Source organism: Gymnoscopelus braueri, assembly GCF_963280865.1.
Source record: "Gymnoscopelus braueri genome assembly, chromosome: 16".
Taxonomy (NCBI): Eukaryota; Metazoa; Chordata; class Actinopteri; order Myctophiformes; family Myctophidae; genus Gymnoscopelus; species Gymnoscopelus braueri.
Window position 1 is genome coordinate 4064450 of NC_137616.1, and position 24518 is coordinate 4088967.

Consider the following 24518-nt stretch of genomic DNA (forward strand, 5'->3'; position numbering starts at 1 on the left):
CCAAATACATAACATTTTGGGGGTCCTTGACATGAAAAAGTTTGAGAACCACTGGTATAGAGTTCTGCAGTCCATAGTTCAGAACTGCTTATTCTACCATATCAAATATTCATTATATTACATAATAAATGCTACAGCTCATGTCTTTTATATACGCTGCATTTCTCACTGACTTGAATAAATCATTGTGTTCAACTCTGGCTCTACTTTTTGAGCTATAAATAGGTTTATATTCATTTATTTAGGATACATGCATTTCCTTTTCTTTTTCTTTTTTTGTTTGCAGAATGATAAAACAAGTTGTCAACAATGAACCATAAGTGATATACAGTAAAGTAAATACAAATAAAAAGCATGCCAGCCATATCAAACATGCACAAATATAATCCTCAAACTATGATATGCATATACTGTAGATAATAAGAATAACACAAAAGAAGAATTGCCTTGTTGACTTGGTTTTTGCTAGATTTTTACTTGACAACATTCTTTAAAAAGTAACAAATCTCCTGCATTTCCCTTACAGTGTGTAGAGACTAACTTTAGAGCAGAGATTTGTCCAGTGGTGGAAAAAGTACTATTTTTTGTTACTTAAGTAAAAGTAAAAGTATCAATACTGCAATGTAGAAATAACTCTTGTTACAAGTAAAAGTCAGGAATTCACATAAGTATCAAAATGTACTTAAAGTACCAAAAGTAGAAAGTACTCATTATGCAGAATGTCCCATTTCACAAGTTTTCAAATGTATAAAATGTTGCATTGTGAGCTTGTAGATCTGCTATTTTCAATTGGCCGAAATGTATAGGGCTGAAGTTGTTAATGTATATGTTTTGTAATAATCATACAAATCTACAAAGTAACTAATGTAGTAACTAAAGTTTTCATATAATTGTAGTGGATTAAAAAGTACAAGATTTGCCTCTGAGATGTAGTGGTGTATACAAAAGTATTGGAAATTGGAAATACTCCAGTAAAGGATTATACTGAAGTACAGTACGAGTAAATGTACTAGTTACTATTACACCACTGGTGTAGCCTCGGAAACCCAGGCTTTTTTTTGTTTGTTACGTGTGTCCCAGATGATGATGCTGTTCCAGCCATTATTAAAAATAGATGTCAGTCAGATCTGGTTTATCATTATGTAAACGCCTCATTTATACTCCCGCCGTACGACGGTGTCGCTTGCCTCCAAAGAGCGGATCTACAAGCTCGCGACGCGTGGCGGGAGCGACGCGTTGTGAGCTTGTAGATCTGCTCTTTGGAGGCGAGCGACGGAGACGGGCAATATGCTAAATTAAAGCTTAAGCGCGCGCGCGCGCGCGCACACACACACACACACACACACACACACACACACACACACACACACACACACACACACACACACAGACACACACACACATCCACCATGTTTAATCTGACATGAAAGTAACAGCTAAGCCGGGGGCGTTTTATATGGACAACAATACGAATACAACAATATTACTTTATATTTGTATTTGTTTGTGGACTTTTTGCTCCCTGCGATATTATATTGTATATAGTCTTTTTGTATTGTGACTTCTTCCGGATCATCAGCGTCCCAGACAGTCCAGGACCTCCAGACTTCTTCCATCCAGATAGACCCGTGTTCGATCCGGATCCCCATTAAAACACAAAAGAACTTCCAAACCGATCCGGATCTCTTTTGGATTCACTTCAAAACGAGCTGTTTTTGCAATGAAAATGTATCTAAAAATGTTTCCGCGCTTTAGTTGACAGTTTATTAAGAGGCAACATTGTTGCAGTTTTTTTTGCCTCAAGTCAAAACCTCATTTTTTTATTTTTTTATTTTTTTATTTTTTTAAAGATCCTAGGGATTTTGTTTTACTTTTAGTGTTGACGTAGCGGACATAATGATGAAACGCAGTTTATTATTATTAATATTATTATTATTAAGTGTGTTTTTAACGGCTGAAGCGACTACAACGCCCGCAGATGTGTTGAGACAGGACTATGGTGAGTTGATTTGTTTACTTTATAAACAGACTTCACAACTGTAACACGTCTTCACTTTAATGTTTCTCAATAAAGTTGACTCATAGTCGAACCGTTTTTCGGCCTCTCCAGGTTTTCTTCCTAAAAAAAGTCCCGGCTGGAACTTTTATTACAGTAGATAGAGCCATAAGAAGCATACTCGAGCTAGAAAACATTGAGGCATTTAACCGATCGTCCTTTAAAGGTCTTAATTTAACTCCTAAAGTGTACAAATGGACCCTTCAGGTCCTTTTGGCTCTAGCCTTAGATCAAGACTATCGTAGATTTGTATCGATTTTTTTATATTGCTATCTACGAGAGTCTTAGCCAACAGCCCCCCAGTGCGCCCTGGACTTTCACCAGTAAAGCCTGTACTTCTCCGTGCATGTACAAAGAAAATATGTAAGGTGCTTACCCGGTTGCCCCAAATGTTAACTAGCGGTCCGGCGTGTTTGTTTATTTTATTAGTCGATATTTTTCAATAAAGAAGTGTTTTAATCCCGTCTGGCCGATTCTGTCGGAAGTTCCCAACGTGTGGTAGGGATGGGGCGCATCTGGTGAAAGCCGGAATTACACGCAATGTAAACAGGAAGTAAATGAGGGGGGAAATGGCGTTCGGCCATAGACGGGATTAAAACACTTCTTTTATTGAAAAATACGGACTAATACTTTGCACAAAGACTCCGGACCGCTAGTGAACATTTGGGGCAACCGGGTCAGCACCTTATTTTTGCATTTGTACATGTTCGGAGAAGTACGGGCTTTACTTGTGGGTCCAGGGCGCACTGGGGGTGTGGTCGCTAAGACTCTCGAGATATACAAATGTCAAAGTCGATAAAATACATCTAAGATCAATATATCTAAGATCAAGATCGATAAAATGTATTTTATCGACTTTTATTTTGAGTAGTTAAATTAATAACTACTGCAGCAGAGTTTCCAGAACAGCATACACATACAATGAGTGAGTTGTGGTATGTTAATGGTTAATGGGCACATGGCTGCTGAACAGTGAACACTGCTATTGTCTTCAATGTAACTCATGACCTTCTGGTTAGGAAGAGAGTCATTATGATGACAATGGAAGAAGTGGTGGTACATATTAGATGCAGTGGTTCTCAAACCTTTTTATTTATTTCAAGGACCCAGAGTTTGGTATGCGTTAATATACCATGGACCCCCATTAACTCTGAGAGTGTACAAATGGAACCAAATGGTTCCATTTGTACACTCTCAGAGTTACAGACAAAATAAGGTTCCTTTTGTACACTCTCAGAGTTACAGACAAAATAAGTGTCCATTTGGTTCCATTTGTAGGCTACACTCTCAGAGTTACAGACAAAATAAGTGTCTATTTGGTTCCATTTGTACACTCTCAGAGTTACAGACAAAATAAGTGTCCATTTGGTTCCATTTGTACACTCTCAGAGTTACAGGCAAATAAGGGTCCATTTGGTTCCTAACCATCAATCGTTTCGCTGGGGACCCCCTGAAACTCCCACAAGAACCCCTGCAGTTGTGGACAAAGTATAGCTACTCAACCACTCCAGTACTCGGTCGGTCCAGTCAAAGACAGTATAGATACTCCTGGTAAAATGTTACTCCACCACCACCAGTCAAAGTTTCTCTGTCAGAGAAACTTAGTTAAAAGTAGTCTACTGGAGTACTAGCTTTAAATAAATAAAAATCAGCATTCAAAAGTACGTGCTTCTAAAAAATGCTGGAATTGTATTGCTGTATTGACATTTAGAAAATGTAGGGGGGTGGGGGGGAGAAAAGAGAAAAGGAATGACATTGGAAAAAGAAAGAAGAGTTGTGGAAATAGCTGATAGTTCGTCTATTTTCACTCATGTGTAACTGTGTGGATGCTGTGTGTGTCTGATGTAGCCTATTTGGTTTCTTTGTTGGACAGGGTTCAAAGCGCTACCCAGAACATGACCGAAAGGGGAGGGGCTACAGCTAGGACATGCTAGGGCATGTGGACTGGCTTTGTTTGCACCCATGATGTCACGTAGAGCCAGTGGTTCTCAAACCTTTTCATGTCAAGGACCCCCAAATTGATAAGATATGCCAGGGATATCCCACATTTAAGAGAAGATTTTTTTACGGTGTGGTTCTATAGCAGTGATTCTCGACCTTTTTAACCTATTAAAACCTGAGGCCGATTCTACAAATGCCTTCTAAACCAATAGTTCTTTCAAGATTTTTCTAAAATGTTCAAAAATAGCAGATGTACAAGCTCGCAGCGGGGCACGAAGTGACGCGCTGTGAGCGTGTATATCTGCTGTTTTTGAATAGCCTACACAAGAAAATCTAAAATGACACAGATACTTTCCCGATTTTAATGGGTTAATTTCAAGGACCCTCAGTTTGATACGCATTAGACCACGGACCCCCATTTTATACCGTTTTAATCATGGGACCCCCACATTCTCGGTGTTCCTTTAAAACTCTTGAGTTACAGACCCACAAGGGTCCATTTGGTTATCTATCAATGATTTTGCTGCATGGGGACCCCCTGGAACCCACTCAAGGACCCCTGGGGGTCCCCGGACCCCACTTTGAGAGCCAGTGGTTCCCAAAGTTTGGCGGGTCCGGGGGACCCCCCAGGAGTCATTTAGGGGTTTACACGGGGTCCCCAGCAAAATGAGGAAGAGTTTAATGACACTATTTTTTCACTGGCTATAGAAGTTATTAGCCTCCACACTGTCCTATCTAACATCAAGGCGCTTCTTGCCTTTCCTGGCTTTGCCCTGGGTTTGCTCCCATAGTGTCAGTTTGCTTGCCACTAGTTCCGGGTTCCTGACACAGGGCCCTGCCAGCCTCATCCTTCTCTCTCTGACTCTGTCTGTAACCCGTAGAGGACCACATTTCTTAAGTGCCATTCGTAGCATTCTTGTGCAGACTCCATCCAGGGCCCTTTCCTGTTGTTGTGCTGTGAGGGTCCATGTCTCAGCCCCATACGGCAGTACTGACTCCACTGTAATACTGTAACTATTCAGATAACTCTTATTCAATTCACTAGAAGAAGCTAGTGATTGGTTTCACATCAGATTGTATATATCGTATATCGAAACCTCTTATCTCCATATTTTTGTTTTTGTTTGCCGTAAATTGACGCCCTACTTGATCATACTCCAGCGTCACACAAAAACATCAAAAGTAGCAGATCTACAAGCTTGTTCGCGACGTTTTGAGCTTGTAGATCTGCTACTCTTGCTATTTTTGAATTTGAATCCTCAGAAGTAACAGTTTTGGACAATTATGAGGTTTCCACCCGACAGACGATATGAAGTTAAAGCAAGTGATTCTAAAACCTTTTCATTTCTCCCCGAATTTGATGAGATTGTAATAAAGAACATGTGTTATTGTTAGACATGATTTTGGTCTGATATGGTCTGTGACTGTCATTTGGTCCATACTTCCTTTACTGTCTATGTACTGTAGGTATAGAGATAACAGTGATCTGTTAGTTGCATGTATTTATACATGTATGTAATAATAGTGAAGATGAACTATCAAAACATTTAGCTGGGGACCCCCCCCAATAACCACTGAGGTTAAATGGATATTTCACTTTCAAACATGTGTGGGGTCATTTTAACATCTGGCTTTTGTGTTTCACCCCAGACAGTTTTAAAGTTGTTTGATTCAGTTTCTAGATATTTGATATTCATTTTATCAGACACGCCCCCTTCCTAAACAAACCTATTGGAACGGTATACTCCATTTTATAACCATGATAGATTCAGTTAAAACACACATCCCTGGTTCTGGTGACTGATATTGTCTTTCTAATGCGTGAAGGGGCTGTGTTTTTTCAATTACTTTTTCATGTATTCTTTATTGTTTTTTTGGAGGTAAATAAGTTAATATTCCCTGCAGGATGTAATAATTATGTAATGATAATTTGTAATATGTAATAACAGTGATCATGTTTGATTGATTGATTGATTGACTGGCTGATTGATTGAATATTTTGAGTATTACAGATGAGTTAAAGGAGCATTTCACCCCTGGAAGAACTTACAGTCACTCAATGTTAATAATATCTGTAGTAGATAACAGTAGCAAAATTTAAAATTTGCACCCTATGGCCAGAAAAATATAGAAGTCTGTGTGTTTGACTGGGATTTGACTGGACTGCTGCATTACTACAATGACCATAATGCTTTGGGGCACTGCCCTTCCTTGTGGCAAGGGGAGGCTGCGTGGGGGTGTGGTCTACATTGTAGTCAGGAAATAAGGTGAGATAAAGAGACTATGAGTCAAATGACTCATAGTCTCTGAGGATATGGATACAAATCTAAAAATACAGATAAAACACAAAAAACACACCAGGATCATGTTTATGGGTCCTAGACCTAGATACAAATATGGGTTTGATGCAAAATCGGCGAAATGTCCCTTTAAAAACACGCCAAATGGATGAGACACAAAAAAAGCCAGAGGCATGTTTCCATTGTGGTCCATTAAACATTCAACACTCAGACACCTGGACATGTAGTAATAATGTGTGTTTTATTTGCAGACACTCTGGGCTCCATGCTGTAGTAATAATGTGTGTTGTATTTGTAGACACTCTGGGCTCCAGGCTGTAGTAATAATGTAATAATAATGTAGTAATAATGTGTGTTGTGTTTGCAGACACTCTGGGCTCCAGGCTGTAGTAATAGTGTAATAATAATGTAGTAATAATGTGTGTTGTATTTGCAGACACTCTGGGCTCCTTGCTGTAGTAATAATGTGTGTTGTGTTTGCAGACACTCTGGGCTCCTTGCTGTAGTAATAATGTGTGTTTTGTTTGCAGACACTCTGGGCTCCTTGCTGTAGTAATAATGTGTGTTGTGTTTGCAGACACTCTGGGCTCCTTGCTGTAGTAATAATGTGTGTTGTATTTGCAGACACTCTGGGCTCCAGGCTGTAGTAATAATGTAATAATAATGTAGTAATAATGTGTGTTTTATTTGCAGACACTCTGGGCTCCATGTTGTAGTAATAGTGTAATAATAATGTAGTAATAATGTGCGTTGTGTTTGCAGACACTCTGGGCTCCATGCTGTAGTAATAATGTAATAATAATGTAGTAATAATGTGTGTTGTGTTTGCAGACACTCTGGGCTCCATGCTGTCAGACTTCGAGGTGTTGCCTTTCTCCAGCCTGCAGGCTCACTCTGTCAGACGCAGAGACACCCAGAAACCCACACATGTGGAGAGACGGATCACCTTCACCGCCTTGCACAGGTACTGTAATACTGTACTCCTCTCTGTGGACGTACTGTACACACGGACATGAGGTTTTAACAGTGATGGAAGAAGTACTCACATGTTTTTTAAGTAAAAGTATCAATACTGCAATGTAGATAATACTCTGTTACGAGTATTGATGTAGTTTATTTTAGAAAGACATGAGAATAGTACATGACAGTACATAACAGTACATGGAAGTACAAATTCACAATACAAGGTCTACTAAACTGGAAACCCTCATTAAGCATAACGCTTGTTTAAGATGAGAACCCCATGCACACAAATCATGATGAAATATAAGAGGCAGGCAGATATACACACTACTATACAGAATGTCATACAATCAGCTTTCAGGTTACTGGTATGACGAGAGAAAAAAAAATATATAAATATATACAAAAGAGGAAAATGAAGGAGGGGGGGGGTAGGGGGGGGGTAGGTTAAGACTTAGACAGGGGCCATTTTCGAATTGCAGCCTCCTGAAGGTGTATCTTTAGGGCAGTTTTGAAAGTGAGTAGGGTTTTACACTCCTTTACTCCTTTTGGTAGGGCATTCCACATTTTTGCTGAATAGCATGAGAACGAGTTCATACCCTTAGTTGAGCCAAATCTGGGTTGAACATGATCAGTGGAGCTGCCTCTGGTGTTATGATCATGGACTTCATTAACATTTTGGAAGTATTTTGACAAATACAGGGGGATCCCAATGTTGTGGTCTATCTTGAAGACCAGGCCCATAGCAAGTTGCTGTACTCTGTCCTCAACCCTAAGCCATCCAATCCTAGCAAAATGAGCAGGGGTTAGATGGGTTATGTGATTGAGGCCAAGAAGTAGCCTTACAAGTTTGTTTTGGGATGTTTGGAGCCTTGTTTTTAAGGCCTTGGAGGTGTTGTGATACCATGAAGTGCATGCATAATCATAATGACCTTGAATGAGGGCCCCTGCAAGAATCTTCTTACTGACTAGGCGATCAATCCTCCACAAATAGCGTGTTGTTCGGTTGACATTTTTGATCACTTTTTCGGCGTTTTTGTTACCAGAGAGGTTTGCCTCCAAGATGGAGCCCAGGTAGGTAATTTCATCCTTTCTTTTGATGACATCATCACCCACTTTGATCGTGAAACTCTCTGCCTTGCTAAGGTTAGGACTGGACCCAAAGAGGATGGATTCAGTTTTACCCAGGTGTAATGAAAGTTTGTTATCAGAGAGCCAGATGCAGATCTTGTTGAGTTCGGAGCTGAGAGTTTTCTCAACCTGCAGCCTGTCCCTGTCCGAGACTAGCAGGGCCGAGTCATCTGCGAACAGGAACAGCTTGCAGTCGCAGGCTGATGACATGTCATTCACATATATCAGGAACAGTAAAGGTCCTAGTATACTTCCTTGTGGGACACCACAAGTCACAGGGAGGGGGGGGGGACTGGATGCCGTTTACTTCCACCACTTACCCTTCCAGGTAGGATCTCATCCAGTTCACTGACGTATCATCAAAACCTATTGCTTTGAGCTTATTGATCATAGTAGACGTCCCGTATTCAAAATGTACTTGAGTAAAAGTACAAAGGTATCGGCATCAAAATGTACTTTAAGTACCAAAAGTAAAAGTACTCATTGTGCAGAATGTCTCATCTCACGTGTTCAAAATCTGCTATTTTCAAATGGCCGAAATATGTATAGGGCTGAAGTGGTTAGTGTGTTTTGTAATAATGATCAAAATCTACAAAGTAACTAGTAACTAAGAGAGAGAGAGAGTTACTGACAGACTGACTTTCAGAATAGTAGGAAGGGGCCACACTTTTTTCGAGTCGATAAATTTGCCAAAAAATCTAAAATGTGGATGCCCTCACAAGTATAGTAGTGTGTGTGTGTGTGTGTGTGTGTGTGTGTGTGTGTGTGTGTGTGTGTGTGTGTGTGTGTGTGTGTGTGTGTGTGTGTGTGTGTGTGTGTGTGTGTGTGTGTGTGTGTGTGTGTGTGTGTGTGTGTGTGTGTGTGTGCAGACACTTCAGGCTGTACCTGAGGACCAACACAGAGCTGTTCACGGAGGACTTCAGAGCTATAGTGGTCGGAGACGACGGACAGGAGAACATCTACCCTGTCAACAGACACAACTACTTCACTGGACATGTGATTGGTACCTCTGTCTGTCTGTCTGTCTGTCTGTCTGTCTCTCCTAAACTGTCTGTCTCTCAGCTGTCCTACTGTCTTTCTCTCCTACACTGTTGGCTCAGCATATTCCATGGACCCCATAACTCTGAGAGGGTGGTTCCACTTGTACACTCAGAGTTACAGATCTGTAAGGGTCTATTTGAAAACCCTTCAATGAATCCTGGAGGTGTCTGGATCCCATTTTGAGAACCACCGTACTACACTGTCTCTCTCTCAGCTTTCCTACTGATTTGTCCAGTGATAGATTATGGACGGGCCAGTGACCAGGGGTCCTTGACTACCAGGGTCCCCTTGCTGGGCCCTGGGCCAAGTGGCCCATCAAAAAAAAAAAAAAAAAAAAAAAAAAGACCCCAAGGGCCTCAGTGAGTCTTAATTCGTCCCTGATCTTGTCTCTCCTACAAACAGTGTCTCCCTCTCAGCAATCTGGGAACCCATTCGGCTTCTGGGGGCACCACCTCCTTTTTTGTGTAAAACAGGAACTCGGTTTGGCTCCTCCCCTTTCTTAGTCCACTTCCTCCCAGGTGCTTCTGTGTTTATTCCTACTAACAACAACAATAATACATATTTAAGTCAGTGGTGCTGAGTGGTGACAGATTCTGCTGTTAGCAGAATCTGTCTTCAGAGATTACATTCTCAACTGTCCTATTCTCTGTCTTTTAAGACACTGGTTCTCTTAAAAATGTATAAGCCTTTTTTATTTTTCAGCTATTCGAAAATTAGTAGATTTGCTATTTTTGAAAAATGTTGACACATCTTGACAAATGTTGACACATCTTCTCTTATGGGGGTCCCTGACACAAGATCTTTTCAAAGGGGGGTGGGGGGTGGTCCACGGCCAAATGCATGGCGATTTGGGAGTCCTCGACATGAAAATGGTTGAGAAGCAGTGTAGTAAGAGCAGTGGACCACTTGTCTTTGACTTGCAGGCGAGGAGAACTCTCGTGTCCAGGCTCACATCGATGACAACGACTTCTCTGCCCACATCCTGACAGACGAGGCAGAGTACAACATGGAGGTACTTTTATACAAACTAGAATACATAATGCATATGCACAATGCACGCCAGATTTAAAGTGGTTAAAGCCCGGAAAGCATCTGTGTCAATTTAGATTTCAGCAATATATAGCATCATACGTTTTTTAGAAAACTATTAGGAAACAGTGGTTCTCAAAAATAGCAGATCTACAAGCTCGCGTTACTTCGTGCCACGCTGCGAGCTTGTAGGCATTTGTAGAATCGGCCTCAATTCTTAATGGCTTAATTCAGTGGTTCCCAAACAACTCCTACAACTTTTGTCCAAAGCTCTCACACATCGATGCACAATATCTCTGAATGTGATCAAGATGTCAGATTTCTCATATACCATTCCAATCGTCTATAACTGCCTTCCAAAATAATTTGCTGGCCCTGGGTAGACAAGTCGGCCTGGCGGAGACCTGCGCTCCGATGAGCACACTTTTCTTGTCTTCTTCTGACTCTTCGGTTCATCGCGTGGAGAATTGAGCCAGAATAATTCTAATTCATTTTGTATAATCGAACTAACTAACTAACTAATTAGTCTGATTAACAACATTAGTCCTATTTTATACTCATACAACAGGGCCACCCAGAAAAAAGCGAATACAGCTGATCTGATCATTGATTGATTGATTGATTGATTGATTGAATACTTAATAAACAGTTTGCAAATTGTACAGAGGTACGGTTTACAATGATTGTTATAAGGATAACACAAAAAGCCCTAGGGGCTTGTTTCCATTGTGGTCCTGTGTATTCAATTCATTAAGATCAGTTGTTTTCAACATTTTTTAATCATTATTTTAGTAAAATCGTTTATTTTTCTATAATCTTTTAAATCGATGAGTTTGATTAACTGTTGCAGCCTTAAAATCCTGTTGCGTTATCTCCCTGCCAGCCTCTGTGGAGGTTTACGACGGCGCCCCCCGATGGCCGTCTGTTGATCTACCGCTCGGAGGACATCAGGAACCTCAGCAGACTGGCCCAGCCGCGGGTGTGTGGCTACGTCAACTATGACCTCAATCACCTGCTGCCTGGCGGCCTGACTGCCGCCATGTTTGAAGACCCAGAGGAAGAGGGTGAGTGAAGCCTGCGGCGTACTGCAAACAAAGCCAAGCGTTTTACCGGGGGGTGGGGTTGATTGTACGACCTACGGATCGTAGGCTAGCTCTCGGGTGGCGCAGTAGTAAAGTATCTGCCCACCACTGCGGCGGTTGTGGGTTCGAGTCTACCGTGGTGCATCCTCAAAGTGTGGTCCCAAGAATTAAATTACTTAATATAGCATAATATAGCAATTAAATTACTTAATATAGCATCAAAATCAGTTTAACCAGTGTAAACCTTACAGTATACATAGGCTATTTGAAAATAGCGATCTTGTAGATTGGCTGTTTTCAAAAGATCTTTACAAAAGTCTTTGGAATATTTTTTGGAACATTTTAACAATACAAATCTTTTATGGGGGTCCCTGGCATAAAACATTTTCAGATGGGGGGGGTCCACGGCCAAATTAATCTTAATTTGGGGGTCCTTGGACAAGTTTGAGAACCACTGGTCTAGGATGCTTGACTTGTCTCCTGTGTGTTGCAGAGCCTGCGGTGCGGTGGAAGCGCCAGGCGGTGGACCACACCAAGAACACCTGTCCTCTGTTACTGGTGGCCGACCACCGCTTCTACAAGCACATGGGCAGAGAGGAGGAAAGCACCACACTCAACTATCTGGTAGGATACAGTCTGATATGACGCTACGCTACGCTACGCTACACTACACTACAAGCACATGGGCAGAGAGGAGGAGAGCACCACACTCAACTATCTGGTAGGATACACTATGATATGACGCTACACTACATTACTCTACACTAGACACTACGCTACGCTACACTACACTACACTACAGTGTTGATTTCGTCGACTAAAACTATGACGAAACATTTCTTTTTTCACTTACGAGAACTAAATAAAAACTTAGCTATGATGACTAAAACTATGACTTAATATACTGACAATTTCGTCAACAAATAAAAACTAGACTAAAATGTTAGGGAGGGACTAGTGGAGAAGAGATCCAGTAGAACTAAGACAAGTCATCATGGGTGTGCACGGGTGTCACAGACCGAAAGTAGTTGATCTACAAACTTGTAGATCGGAGTGTAGATCGGCTATTTTCAGCATGCAGCTAGCAAGCATGCCGAAAATAATTTTAGTCGACTAAATCAACTGTAGATTTAGTCGACTAATGACCCATAGTTTGAGAAGCGCTGCCCTATACTTGATCATACAACAGCGTCACACAAAAGCATCAAAAGTAGCAGATCCACAACCTCAAAAGCGTTTTGAGCTTGTAGATCTGCTACTTTTGCTACTTTTGAAAATGTACAGTTTTGGACATACCGGTATGAGGTTTCCACCTGACAGAGACGATTGTGTGTGTGTGTGTGTGTGTGTGTGTGTGTGTGTGTGTGTGTGTGTGTGTGTGTGTGTGTGTGTGTGTGTGTGTGTGTGTGTGTGTGTGTGTGTGTGTGTGTGTGTGTGTGTGTGTGTGTGTGTGTGTGTGTGTGTGTGTGTGTGTGTGTGTGTGTGTGTGTGTGCGCGTGTGTGTGCGCGCGTTTGGCAGATCGAGTTGATTGATCGTGTGGACGACATCTACCGGAACACTTCCTGGGATGAAGATTACAAAGGTTACGGAGTTCAGATCCAACAGGTGAGAAGTTACACACCCTAGGGGTCATCAACATGTCCGTACATGGACAAATATGTCCGTGGCAAGACTTGTCTATGTCCGTGGCACTTTTTTTTTTTTTTTACGAAATATATTTTTTTAGTATTCACAATCTAATCTTGAAAAATGTGTTTGAATAATTTTGGTGACTCATAAAGTGTCGGGATGACATGCTCATTAATATGTTGCAGGAGATTTGTGGTATTGTACGTGATACCTGTACCACGTACGTCGTACAGTATGTGAGTCAAGTCAACGGTATGACCACAGTGGGAAAAGAGCAAAAACATGGCATGTCATCTGTTCAGAAGGAGCTATTTGCTACCAAGGCAAAGAAGGGCAGAACTGGACAAGTAAAGCTAATTTTCGTCAGTTGAGAGAAAGTGTTTCAAAGTGTCCAATAATAACAATAACAACTCAATTGTAATGACACTCAAAAAGCATAATCCATGGAAACCCTTGATCCACAGCCTCACCACCAGACCTCCTCCTCCCCTCTGATCAAAGTTAGGCACCTTTGCATCAAACTATTGTGACATGCCCTTCATGGATCGCTCATCATGTACAGTACATACCGTTTTCTATTGTTCCATCTGCATACTTTCTCAACATTTTTGAGTATGTTCACCGTATGGAAACTATTTATTGAAGCTATACGTTGACAAACTATAAAACTAGTTTAGCTGGTATAACTTCCTGTCACCTCCAAGTAACACTGTCCTCTGAAAAGCCATCTGTCATTACAGTATATATATTATATACTGTAATAACCATATGAAGTATACGCACCCATTCACCTTTGCAGCTAAGTGGCCCTTTTGCTCCTGCAATGTAAGATGGAAGCACTATCTGTACTGATACGACCCAATTATTGAAATCCCAAACATGGAATATACTTGGACCATGATGCCACATTTAATGCCTGTCTCAGGACTGCCAACTGACAGTATACAGTGGATAACTTCCCAGTCTCAGGTTTTCTAAAGTATTGCTAATCACTTTAAGTCTGACATCCCAATTTTGGGCATGCCATTTTAGGCTAAAAAATAAATAGATTTGCTGATCTACAAGCTCACAACATGCGTGATGTGTTGTGAGCTTGTAGCTTTGTTTCCCTTTTTGTTGTTGTATTTTTAGATTTTTTATAAATAAGTGGCTCGTTTTAAAATCTGTGGCGCAGTGGAATAGAGTAGACACTATGGCACATCAAGAGTCCATAGTACTGTGTACATTTGGGGCTAGGCCTATATATGCGTTTCTGGTAATATTATTGATCACTTGTTTTGCATGTCCGTGGCAAAAATGAAATATTGACGCAAATGTCCATCACACAAGCTGGCATGGTGATGACCCCTGCCTAAGCATAGTGCAGAGAGGTTCCAGGGGTTCCCCAGCTAAAGTAGTTAACATAGCATCACAATCATTTTAACCACTTTATATGTTGGCTATTCAAAAATAGAATATGTAAAAGCTCACAGCGCGTCTCTTCGTGCCACGCTGCGAGCTTGCATGTACATCTGCTATTTTTTGATTTTTTTTAAAAACATAAATCTTCTCTTCTGGAGGTCCCTGGCACAACATTATTTTCAGACGGGGGTCCGCGGCCAAATACATATCAATTTGGGGGTCCTTGACTTGAAAATGTTTGAGAACTACTGACATATACTATTGTATGTCTATTGTACTGTAACTTAACTTGAGCAGATTGTCAACGGTTTCTTGCTGCTGTGTTGTCAGATCATCATAGAGAAGAGCCCCACCTCCGTCCCACCAGGGGGCGCTCACTTCAACATGAGAGGCAGTCCAGTGGAGGGCAGGGAAGTGTGGGACGTCAAGAGACTGCTGGAGGTAACACATGATCCATCCATCCAACCATTCATCAATAAACTTAATTACACCAACAGAGCAGGCAGAGCCTGGTGGAGCAGACACAGCGAATGCGCAAACACACACATTCACATTCAGCGTGTCCTATACCAATACCACAATGTAGAAATTTTGTATTCAAAATTTGGTTTTGCAAAAGTACAAAAGTATTGGCATCAAAATATACTTAAGCACTGCAAGTAAAAGTATTCATTTCAAATAATTGCAGTGAGGTAAAAGTACAATATTTGCCTCTGAGATGTAGTGGAGTAGAAGTAAAAGTACTGAAAATTGGAAATACTGAAAAGTGTAGTTAAGTACAGTACTTGAGTACATGTACCTAGTTACTTTACACCACTGCACACACACACACGCAACCCTAAACTCAACGTGTGTTTTCATGGTCCTCACAGCAGTTCAGTGTGGACATCGCAGAGAAGGCGTCCCAGGTGTGCCTGGCTCACCTGTTCACCTACCAGGACTTTGACGAGGGGACCCTGGGCCTGGCCTACGTGGCCCCCTCCAGACATGGCATCCCTGGGGGGCTCTGCTCCGAGAGTAAGTCCCTGATGTTCCTGGGATTCATGGACTGGCTCTGTTTTTCTTCGCAATAAAAATAATGATGTACACTTTGTAATTATAATCTATATGACATCCTTTCTAAAATCTCCCCTCCTGCTAAAGAGGATTGGGAAAGTGCTTCGGAGAAAAGCGCTATATAAATGCACCATTTACCTACCATTCACCATTTTGCAGTCAGAGCGATTTACATTCCAGAATATTGAACAACGTTGACATCTTGTGGCCATTCTGGCTAACTTCCCCCTAGAGTGCATGGTCCATGCTGGCCTGGCTGGCACGTGTCATCCCAAAATCTATACCACTTGTGCATGATTGGCCAATACGCTTGTGCAAGGACGCGCTGTGATTGGCCAGTAGCCACCTTGAGTGGCAGTTGGGGCAAACGCTCTCACTAAAACATGATTTACTATTCTGTCCCTATCGGTGCATAACTCGAACGGCGCTGAGTCGGCCCAAGCAAACTTCGCAACGTTCGGCACGGCAACTCGCTCGCTTTAGCTCGCTCGGTGGTGCCTCACGTGGCTCAAGTTTGTTTGAGACGGCGCACCTCCGTCGCTTAAGGGGGCGTGGTTATAGCACAACTGATATAGACTTTGGAATGACGCGGCTGGCACACAGTAACATCACCTAAATGAAACCCAAGACAAAAACTAAAGAAAGACGCGCCATCTCCGGTTTACTTCCCGTATCTGCGTGACGTAGCTGGCCGCCTTTTTAGTGAAAAATCGAGTTTACATTTTTGTTTAAAATCCTGTTCTTTTTTAGGAGACCGGAATTAGGTTGGAGTCTATTCATTCCTATGGGCTTCGTTCAGAAGCTGAACGAGTCTTTACCCTATGGTCACTGAACTAAATATTGCCCAATCGCCACAAGCCACACAATATTCAGAACATTTTGACACAAAAAATAAATCTACTTTATTATCAACCTTTAGGGGTGTACTTGATGGTCTCCTTTGTGAGTTTGTAAATCGGCTATTTTCACAGAATAGGGCCTCTAGGGTTCATGAGGTCGTTGACCCCAACACTGTTGTCTCTGTTGTCAGAGTGTCCTCCCTCGTCCACTGAACACAGACCCATCTACCTGAACACCGGACTCACCAGCACCAAGAACTATGGGAAAACCATCCTCACTAAGGTCAGTGGCCATGACACCGCAATGTTCCACAGTCTAGATAGAACTAGAACCTTAATTCTAGACCAGTGGTTCTCAACCTATGATTTTGGGGGGTCTCCAGATGACAGTGAAATGATTTAAGAGATGAAATGAAAAAAGACTGCATTACTGCATCAAACGTAATCAACAAACTGCTATAACAACTGGCCAAAATATAATAAATACATTTGAAAATAGCCAATCTATAAGCTCACAACGCCTCGCAACGCAAGGTGTTGTGAGCTTGTAGATCTGCTATTTTCCCAATATTTATCTAAGGAACTGAGTCAAACAAAATGTAATACCTCAACTCCTACATTCCAAGTGCTTATCAGGGTGGGGGGTCCCCAATTCAAAAATGATTATTTTGGGGGGTCCCCAGTTCAAATATGATTATTTTGGGGGTCACGGCTTGAAAGGGTTCTATTCCATAAATGACTCAGAAATTACACTGATGAACGTACAGTATGCACGTACAGTATGCATATGAACATAAAGCTTGTGGTCTCTTGATAGATGTTTTTTTCTGGCCAATTTGAAAGAGACCAGTGATACACATAGTCCATGAGCCAGAGCCCCAAAATTGAGCAATGATTATCGAAAGAGTGGGCAAAACCATACCTACAGTATATGAAATTGTTTATAGGGTCAATATAAGTAAATAAATATATGATAACCTTTCCACAGGAGTAGCTTTTTCATATTGATCACACATTTTGTTATTTTCCCCATACGTGACAGGTGAAAAAATGACTTACATGAAGACTAAATGCAAATTAGGCATTTAGTCCATGAGCCAGAGCCCCAAAATTGAACGAGATATTGAATCTTCCCTCGTTAAAAACCTTTGACTCCAACATCTTAACAAAATGAAATAAGAATGTTGACGCTGGCTTTGTCCAATGTTCCAATGTTGATTCTGGAAAGTTATGCAAATTCAGGCATATTTTCCTAATGCCTAATTTGCATATTTAAGTATACAATTTCAGAAAACTTGTAATACGATAAATCATTGTCTTCATGTAAGTAATCAACTGAAGAAGTTTCATTATGATAACACATTTTTTTTTTTCACCTGTCATGTACGTATGGGAAAATAACAAAATGTGTGATAAATATGAAAAAGCTGCTCCTGTGGAAACGTTATCATATATTTATTTACTTATATTGACCCTATAAACAATTTAATATAGGTATGGTTTTGCCCACTCTTTCGATAATGAAATCTTGTCTGGCTCATGGACTAACATCCTTTCACGTTGTTTCACAAATCACAGATCACTCTCAAAACCTTTGTATTTCTAAGATTTTATCTGCATTAATCCCTGTGTCTTTCATATTGTCTCATATACAGGAGGCAGACCTGGTGACGACACATGAACTGGGTCATAACTTTGGAGCGGAACACGACCCAGACAACATCCCCTACTGCGCCCCCCGAGAGGACCAGGGAGGGAAGTATGTCATGTACCCCATCGCTGTGAGCGGAGACCACGTCAACAACAAGGTACATTGAAAAAAGACAACGCGATGCTAGTTGTAGTTCACAGTTCAGCATCCCTATTCTGGGGGGAACGTTGGCCAAAAATGTACAAGCTCACAACGGGTTGCGTTGGAACCCGTTGTGAGCTTGTACAATAGATCTGCTATTTTTGGCGAACCGATTTGTGTGTACCAAATGTGCTCTGCGATACGATTATTGTGAGCGTTTTTTTATCACGATAAACGATAACGATTATCGTCTCATCCATAGTTCTGTCTTTAAAAAGGTCACCAGCACTCACTTGGTCCTTTTAAGATCTCTTATTTATTGAAAAAGCCCCAGCAGCTTTGAAAACGTCAGGGTACCTGAACTCACATGTTGCATAGCACATACAGTAACTGCTATAAAATAATTTTCATACATATGTAGACATTTTTCCCCATTTCTTTTAAATACAGTAGCATAAATGGACCGTGAAGGGACTGCAACAGTTAACTACTTGGCGTAGGTCATAGGTGAAAACTTTAAAACAATTAGTAGCAAAGTAGCAACGTGACACAATCTCACATTTTCTGACGCACAGCACGCTTTTTAATAAAGCCCCAGGCCATTGTCCAGTGGAGGACTGCAGTTCTTGCCTTAGTTACTGGGTTTGATCTTTGTGGAACCACACTGCTGTCGGGTAGAAACCTCTTATCTCCATATTTTAACTTTGTGTTTTTTCATAAATGAACGCCCCTACTTGATCATTCTACAGCGTCACACAAAAGCATCAAAAGTAGCAGATCCACAAGCTCGAAATGTGGCGCGAAGTGACGTGTTTTGAGCTTGTAGATCTGCAACTTTTGATGCTTTTGAATTTGAATCCTTAAAAGTCACAGTTTTGGACTTTTCCACCCGACAGAGACGATACAGTATATCCCTTCCTGTTGTCTTTTGTTACAGAAGACTGGGCAGCTCCCAGTGGATATACCAGTACAATACAGTGGTAGTACTGAGTCCCATGGTCAGTAGAGCTGCAATCTGTAACTTTGCAGCTTTTACCTGAGGTTCAAACTCGGGTCCCCCCTGCTCAAGTGCTGCATTTCTTTTACCACTGAGCCAATAGAGCTTATGCCTTCTCTTACTTAGGGGAGTACCACTCTTCAACCAGTAGAGGTCCCTCCAGACCACAGGATCTAAAGTTATCAACAGAAGAGCAGGCAGACCACTGTTGTGTTGCTTATATTGTATCAGCATACTCTTACCATACAGATTGGTCAAACTCAAAATACAATTTAATTCACTAAAAACACGAAGTGTATCTTTAATGTATTTAATCCAGGGGTGCGTGTCTTTATTGTAGTTTTGACAGGATTGCAGTTACCTCTCTCTGCCAGGAAAGGACATAACACTTAGAGATTATAGCTTTAACATTACATTCTAGATGTCCACCCCCCCCTTTACTATACTGCTGTGGTCACACACACACACACACACACACACACACACACACACACACACACACACACACACACACACACACACACACACACACACACACACACACACACACACACACACACACACACACAATAGTGTCTACACCCTGTCTCCTAGTGTCTCCATAGTTCAGCAACACTGTGTGTGTGTGTGTGTGTGTGTGCGTGTGTGCGTGTGTGTGCGTGTGTGCGTGCGTGCGTGCGTGCGTGCGCGTGCAGGTGTTCTCTAACTGCAGTAAGAAGTCCATAGTGAAGAGGCTGAGGAGTAAGGCGGGACAGTGCTTCAGGCAGAGGAACAGTAACGTGTGTGGGAACTCCCGCGTGGAGCAGAGCGAGCAGTGTGACCCCGGACTGCTCCACCTCAACACCGACCCCTGCTGCACCTCCGACTGCAAGCTCAGAGAACACGCACTGTGCAGGTCAGTAAAGGGCTGCGCACTCACATGCACATGCACACGCGCACGCACGCACGCACGCACTCACATCCTAAAGTGAACCGCTAAACCTAACCTCTAAATGTCTAATCTGATTCCTAACCTTAAACCTCAATCTGAATCTATTGCTAATTGTAAGTCTAAAGTCTAACTAAATATAAAACAGGAAAATTGTCCTTATTATGTCCGTCTCTCAAATTCTAGTGTACTTATGGGGACATTTGGCCCTCACAAGTATAGTAATATATAAGTATTAAGCCCACAAACATGCCTGTTCTGGGGAGAATGGATCGTACTGCCTCGGCAATTCTGAAAAACAACAGTCCTCACCTCTTCCACATGTTTTTTTGTTGTTGTGTTTTTTGTGTTTTTTTCCTGTTTCATGATTGTGTTGTTCTCCTGTGTTCTTCTCTCTGGTTAAACTTTGGTATAACACTTTGATAGTGCTGTGAATGTGAATGTGTGTGTGTGTGTGTTCTCCTGTGCAGTGACAGAAACAGCGTTGTGAACGTGTGTGTGTTTTCCTGTGCAGTGACAGAAACAGCGTTGTGAACGTGTGTGTGTGTGTGTGTGTTTTCCTGTGCAGTGACAGAAACAGTGTTGTGAATGTGTGTGTGTTTTCCTGTGCAGTAGCCTCGATCGCCAGGCTTTTATTGTTTAGTTTTGCTAAAAAAATAAAAGCCTGGAGGAGCGCGTCGGTGTACCCGGTATGGGAAGTGTTTCATTTCCCCAACCAACCAGAGTGCAGTGGGCGTCGCTCGTAATGTTGTGTTAACGGGGCGGGGGTTGACGGACAGATCGGTGAACCAATGGGATCAGGCGCAATCTCTCCGCGCCTCTATACACCCGCCCCTCTATACACCCGCCCCTCTATACACAAAAACAGGAGCGCTAGTGCAGCCTACCTCTGCAGTGACAGAAACAGTGTTGTGAATGTGTGTGTGTTTTCCTGTGCAGTGACAGAAACAGTGTTGTGAATGTGTGTGTGTGTTTTCCTGTGCAGTGACAGAAACAGTGTTGTGAATGTGTGTGTGTTTTCCTGTGCAGTGACAGAAACAGTGTTGTGAAAAATATCGATATTAAAAAAATAATCGTGATATTATTGTTATCGAGGGCCTAATATCGCCACAGATATCGTATCGTGAGATACCCATATCGTCCCACCCCTAGTGAACGTGTGTGTGTTTTCCTGTGCAGTGACAGAAACAGCGTGTGCTGTAATGACTGCCAGTTCAAGGCCCAGGGAGAGGTTTGCCAGGAGCTCATTGACGCCACCTGTGAGGGCCGGTCCTACTGCACAGGTGAGTGCACTGAGTGTATATAGTTGTAGCGTACGTCTGTGTCGAGGGAGGCTGTGTTGGAAAATCCTCTACTTGTAAATTGTATACTGCTCACTATTGTGAGCTTGTCGATCGGCTATTTTCAGCGAAAGCTTTCCCCACAATAACAGAAAACAGAACAGACACTAGTATAGAGCCAGGAGGGACTCCGCTCAACCTATGGGGTTTAAGTGTTTTAGTTAATTTGTTCACCGTTTCACCAATACAGGAACAGAGGCACTGGCACTTCTACTTTTATGGGACCTTGGACCATCGTGTCGCCATCACAAGTCATTTCAAGGCTATTTTCCAGACTGAGATGCGTATAAAAATAATATTGGAATTGCATTTCAAAACCACCTAGGAATGTGGTGCAAGTAAGATCCACAAAAATCTGTTTCCATGTGAATTTATGCTGTTCAATCTGATTCCAATCTGGATTGCACAAAAATCTGATTAGGGTGTGCCAGTGTGAACATGTAACAGCAGTGAGTGTGTGTTGTGTATTTATTGTGTTAACAGGTAACCACAGTGAGTGTGTGTTGTGTTGTGTTGTGTATTTATGGTTTTAACAGGTAACCACAGTGAGTGTCCTCCTCCAGAGAATGCTCCTGATAAGACAGAGTGTCTGGACAGTGGGGAGTGTCGTGGAGGAGTGTGTGTCCCCTTCTGTGAGGCCATGTTGAACCTGCAGTCCTGTGCCTGTAATGGTAACGTGAACTCTTTTTTAATAGTCCACAGTGTAGAGAGACAGGAAACAGGGACAGAGAGTTGGGGAGTAACATGCAGCAATAAAGGTCCACCGGGCTCGGGAATCGAACCCGGTGCTCGCCGTCAGGCATCAGAGCCTATGTGGTAAATACACTTTAACCACTCTGCTATCGGCGCCCCCAGTACTAACATAACCTCTACTCCTGAGGGCATCTGGGTGGCACAGGGGTAAAGTGCCTGGCCTCCACCACAGAGACTAAAGGGTTGAATTCTCCACAGTGCATCCGGCTTGGCCTGGCTCTCCTTTGTGTTCGTGGGTGGGAAGTGGGAACCTAACAGGGGAGGGTGATCTCTGTCTCACCATGTCTTGCTCTCCTCACTAGAAACCAACTCGTCGTGTAAGGTGTGTTGCCGTAGTGCCCGTGGTGTGTGTGCTCCCTACCAGGACACGTTGGGGAACTTCCTGTTCCTCCGCAAGGGGAAACCCTGTACCGTGGGCTTCTGTGACGGAGATGTAAGTTACTACTACTACTACTACTACTACTACTACTACTACTATTAATACTACTACTACTACTATTACACACATTTACGTAACCGTATCACCAGAGGTCCAATACAAGCACTGAGTAAATGCATTGAACACATCAACAATTGGATGTGCCATCATTTTCTTAAATTTTACAAAGACTGAAGTCATTGTTTTTAGAGCCATGGAAGACAGATTGAAAGTCGGTGCCCAGCTTCAATCGGTGTAATGTTAAAAACCTCTAGCCAAGCCATTAACCTTGGTGTAGTCATGGACTCAGACCTGAATTTGAACAGCCACATTAAAGGTTTCATGACGTTCAGTTTTACCACACATAAAAAGTCTTTGTCATGGTCCTTCAAACGTGTATAGAAAGTTTTAACAAAAAATTCCACTCCATTGATCCATGGCAGGTGTTTTTCTCTCACATTTCTAAAGCCTTTTCAACTGCAATGAAAAAAGAAATCTTTGCCTGCGGGTGTCGCTGGTGAGGGATTTTGCCTGTCAATCATCGCCTCTGCTCCGCCCCCCCCAAAGGAAAGGATAGGGGAGGGGAGGGGCGAGGAGGAGAGTGGGCGGGATTAATCGGCTGTGACCTCACTGTCGAAGGGCCAAGCTCAGATTACTTTTCAGCCTAATTATTTAGAAAACCCCAGACCACAGAAAATCCACTGAATGTTCAAAGTTCTTTTTTTTTGGGTGTAATTGAGGTCATAAAACCCAAAAAAAAACATAAAAAATTAAAAAAGTCAAAATGAACGTCATAGAACCTTTAACACAATCACGAAGGCAGCCTACAGCGCGATGTGTTTTTCATTTCATTTTCAGTGTGCGACACCAGCACACAACTACGTATAACTCAGGCTTTAGGGTTCCGGTTAAAAAATGGCAAACACAATGTAAAAAAAAATACGATATTCATGAACTTGCCGTCCTAAAATGTTGATGTCCGCACAATTATAGAAACCCCTGTGTGTGTGTGTGTGTGTGTGTGTGTGTGTGTGTGTGTGTGTGTGTGTGTGTGTGTGTGTGTGTGTGTGTGTGTGTGTGTGTGTGTGTGTGTGTGTGTGTGTGTGTGTGTGTGTGTGTGTGTGTGTGTGCGCGTTTGTGGTATCAGGGTAAGTGCATGAAGCAGGTGCAGGATGTGATCGAGAGACTGTGGGACTTCATAGACAAGCTGGACATCAACACGTTTGGCAAGTTCCTGGCGGACAACATCGTGGGATCTGTGGTGGTCTTCTCTCTGCTGTTCTGGGTTCCTCTCAGCATCCTGGTCCACTGTGTGGTAGGAACAGCTCATGTGTGACATGTACAACTAGTGTGAACAGCTCATGTGACATCTACAACTAGAGCCCCACCCATATATCGGTTTGGCCAATTTTTCAGCCAATATTTGGAATCCGTAATTATGCAGCCGATGTGACTCAAGGTTTTACCTACGTATTACATACGTAGGTAATGTTTGCTTGTTTGCTTGTTCATTGTATAATCCAAGTAAAACGTTCTTTTCACATTGAAGTTTAATGTACTATATATACTTAAAGAAAAACGTGTTTAGGTTTTAGGTGGTTGTCTTTTTTTTACGGTTTTGTCTTTTCAAAATATCGGTCAAAACATGGGTAATCAGTGGTCTAGGATTCTAAGACCCAAAAATGTAATCACAACGTACATTGTCGGATCATGATGCTGATGACTCTGTGTTCTGTCCTGCAGGATAAGAAGTTGGACCAGCAGTATGAGCAGAAAGTAAGTATACTGGACGTTGACCCTCTACTGTAGTCTTTGGCCGCG

At 42.1% G+C, this 24518-nt stretch overlaps 1 protein-coding gene across 1 annotated transcript in view; it reads left to right on the forward strand.

Annotated features, from left to right (window-relative positions):
* Nucleotides 1-1417: 1417 nt before the first annotated feature.
* Nucleotides 1418-24518, forward strand: part of LOC308103783 (disintegrin and metalloproteinase domain-containing protein 17-like) — a 29597-nt gene continuing 6496 nt past the window's right edge. Inside the window, exons 1-17 of the mRNA XM_080453951.1 lie at nucleotides 1418-1999; nucleotides 7129-7261; nucleotides 9261-9394; nucleotides 10356-10444; nucleotides 11345-11525; nucleotides 12037-12167; nucleotides 13063-13149; nucleotides 14905-15015; nucleotides 15447-15591; nucleotides 16661-16752; nucleotides 18125-18277; nucleotides 19954-20153; nucleotides 21366-21469; nucleotides 22063-22197; nucleotides 22582-22712; nucleotides 23845-24012; nucleotides 24441-24473. Coding sequence (XP_080310077.1) covers nucleotides 1897-1999; nucleotides 7129-7261; nucleotides 9261-9394; nucleotides 10356-10444; nucleotides 11345-11525; nucleotides 12037-12167; nucleotides 13063-13149; nucleotides 14905-15015; nucleotides 15447-15591; nucleotides 16661-16752; nucleotides 18125-18277; nucleotides 19954-20153; nucleotides 21366-21469; nucleotides 22063-22197; nucleotides 22582-22712; nucleotides 23845-24012; nucleotides 24441-24473 — 2130 coding nt within the window. The 5' untranslated portion in view covers nucleotides 1418-1896. The remainder of the gene's footprint in view (nucleotides 2000-7128; nucleotides 7262-9260; nucleotides 9395-10355; nucleotides 10445-11344; nucleotides 11526-12036; nucleotides 12168-13062; nucleotides 13150-14904; nucleotides 15016-15446; nucleotides 15592-16660; nucleotides 16753-18124; nucleotides 18278-19953; nucleotides 20154-21365; nucleotides 21470-22062; nucleotides 22198-22581; nucleotides 22713-23844; nucleotides 24013-24440; nucleotides 24474-24518) is intronic.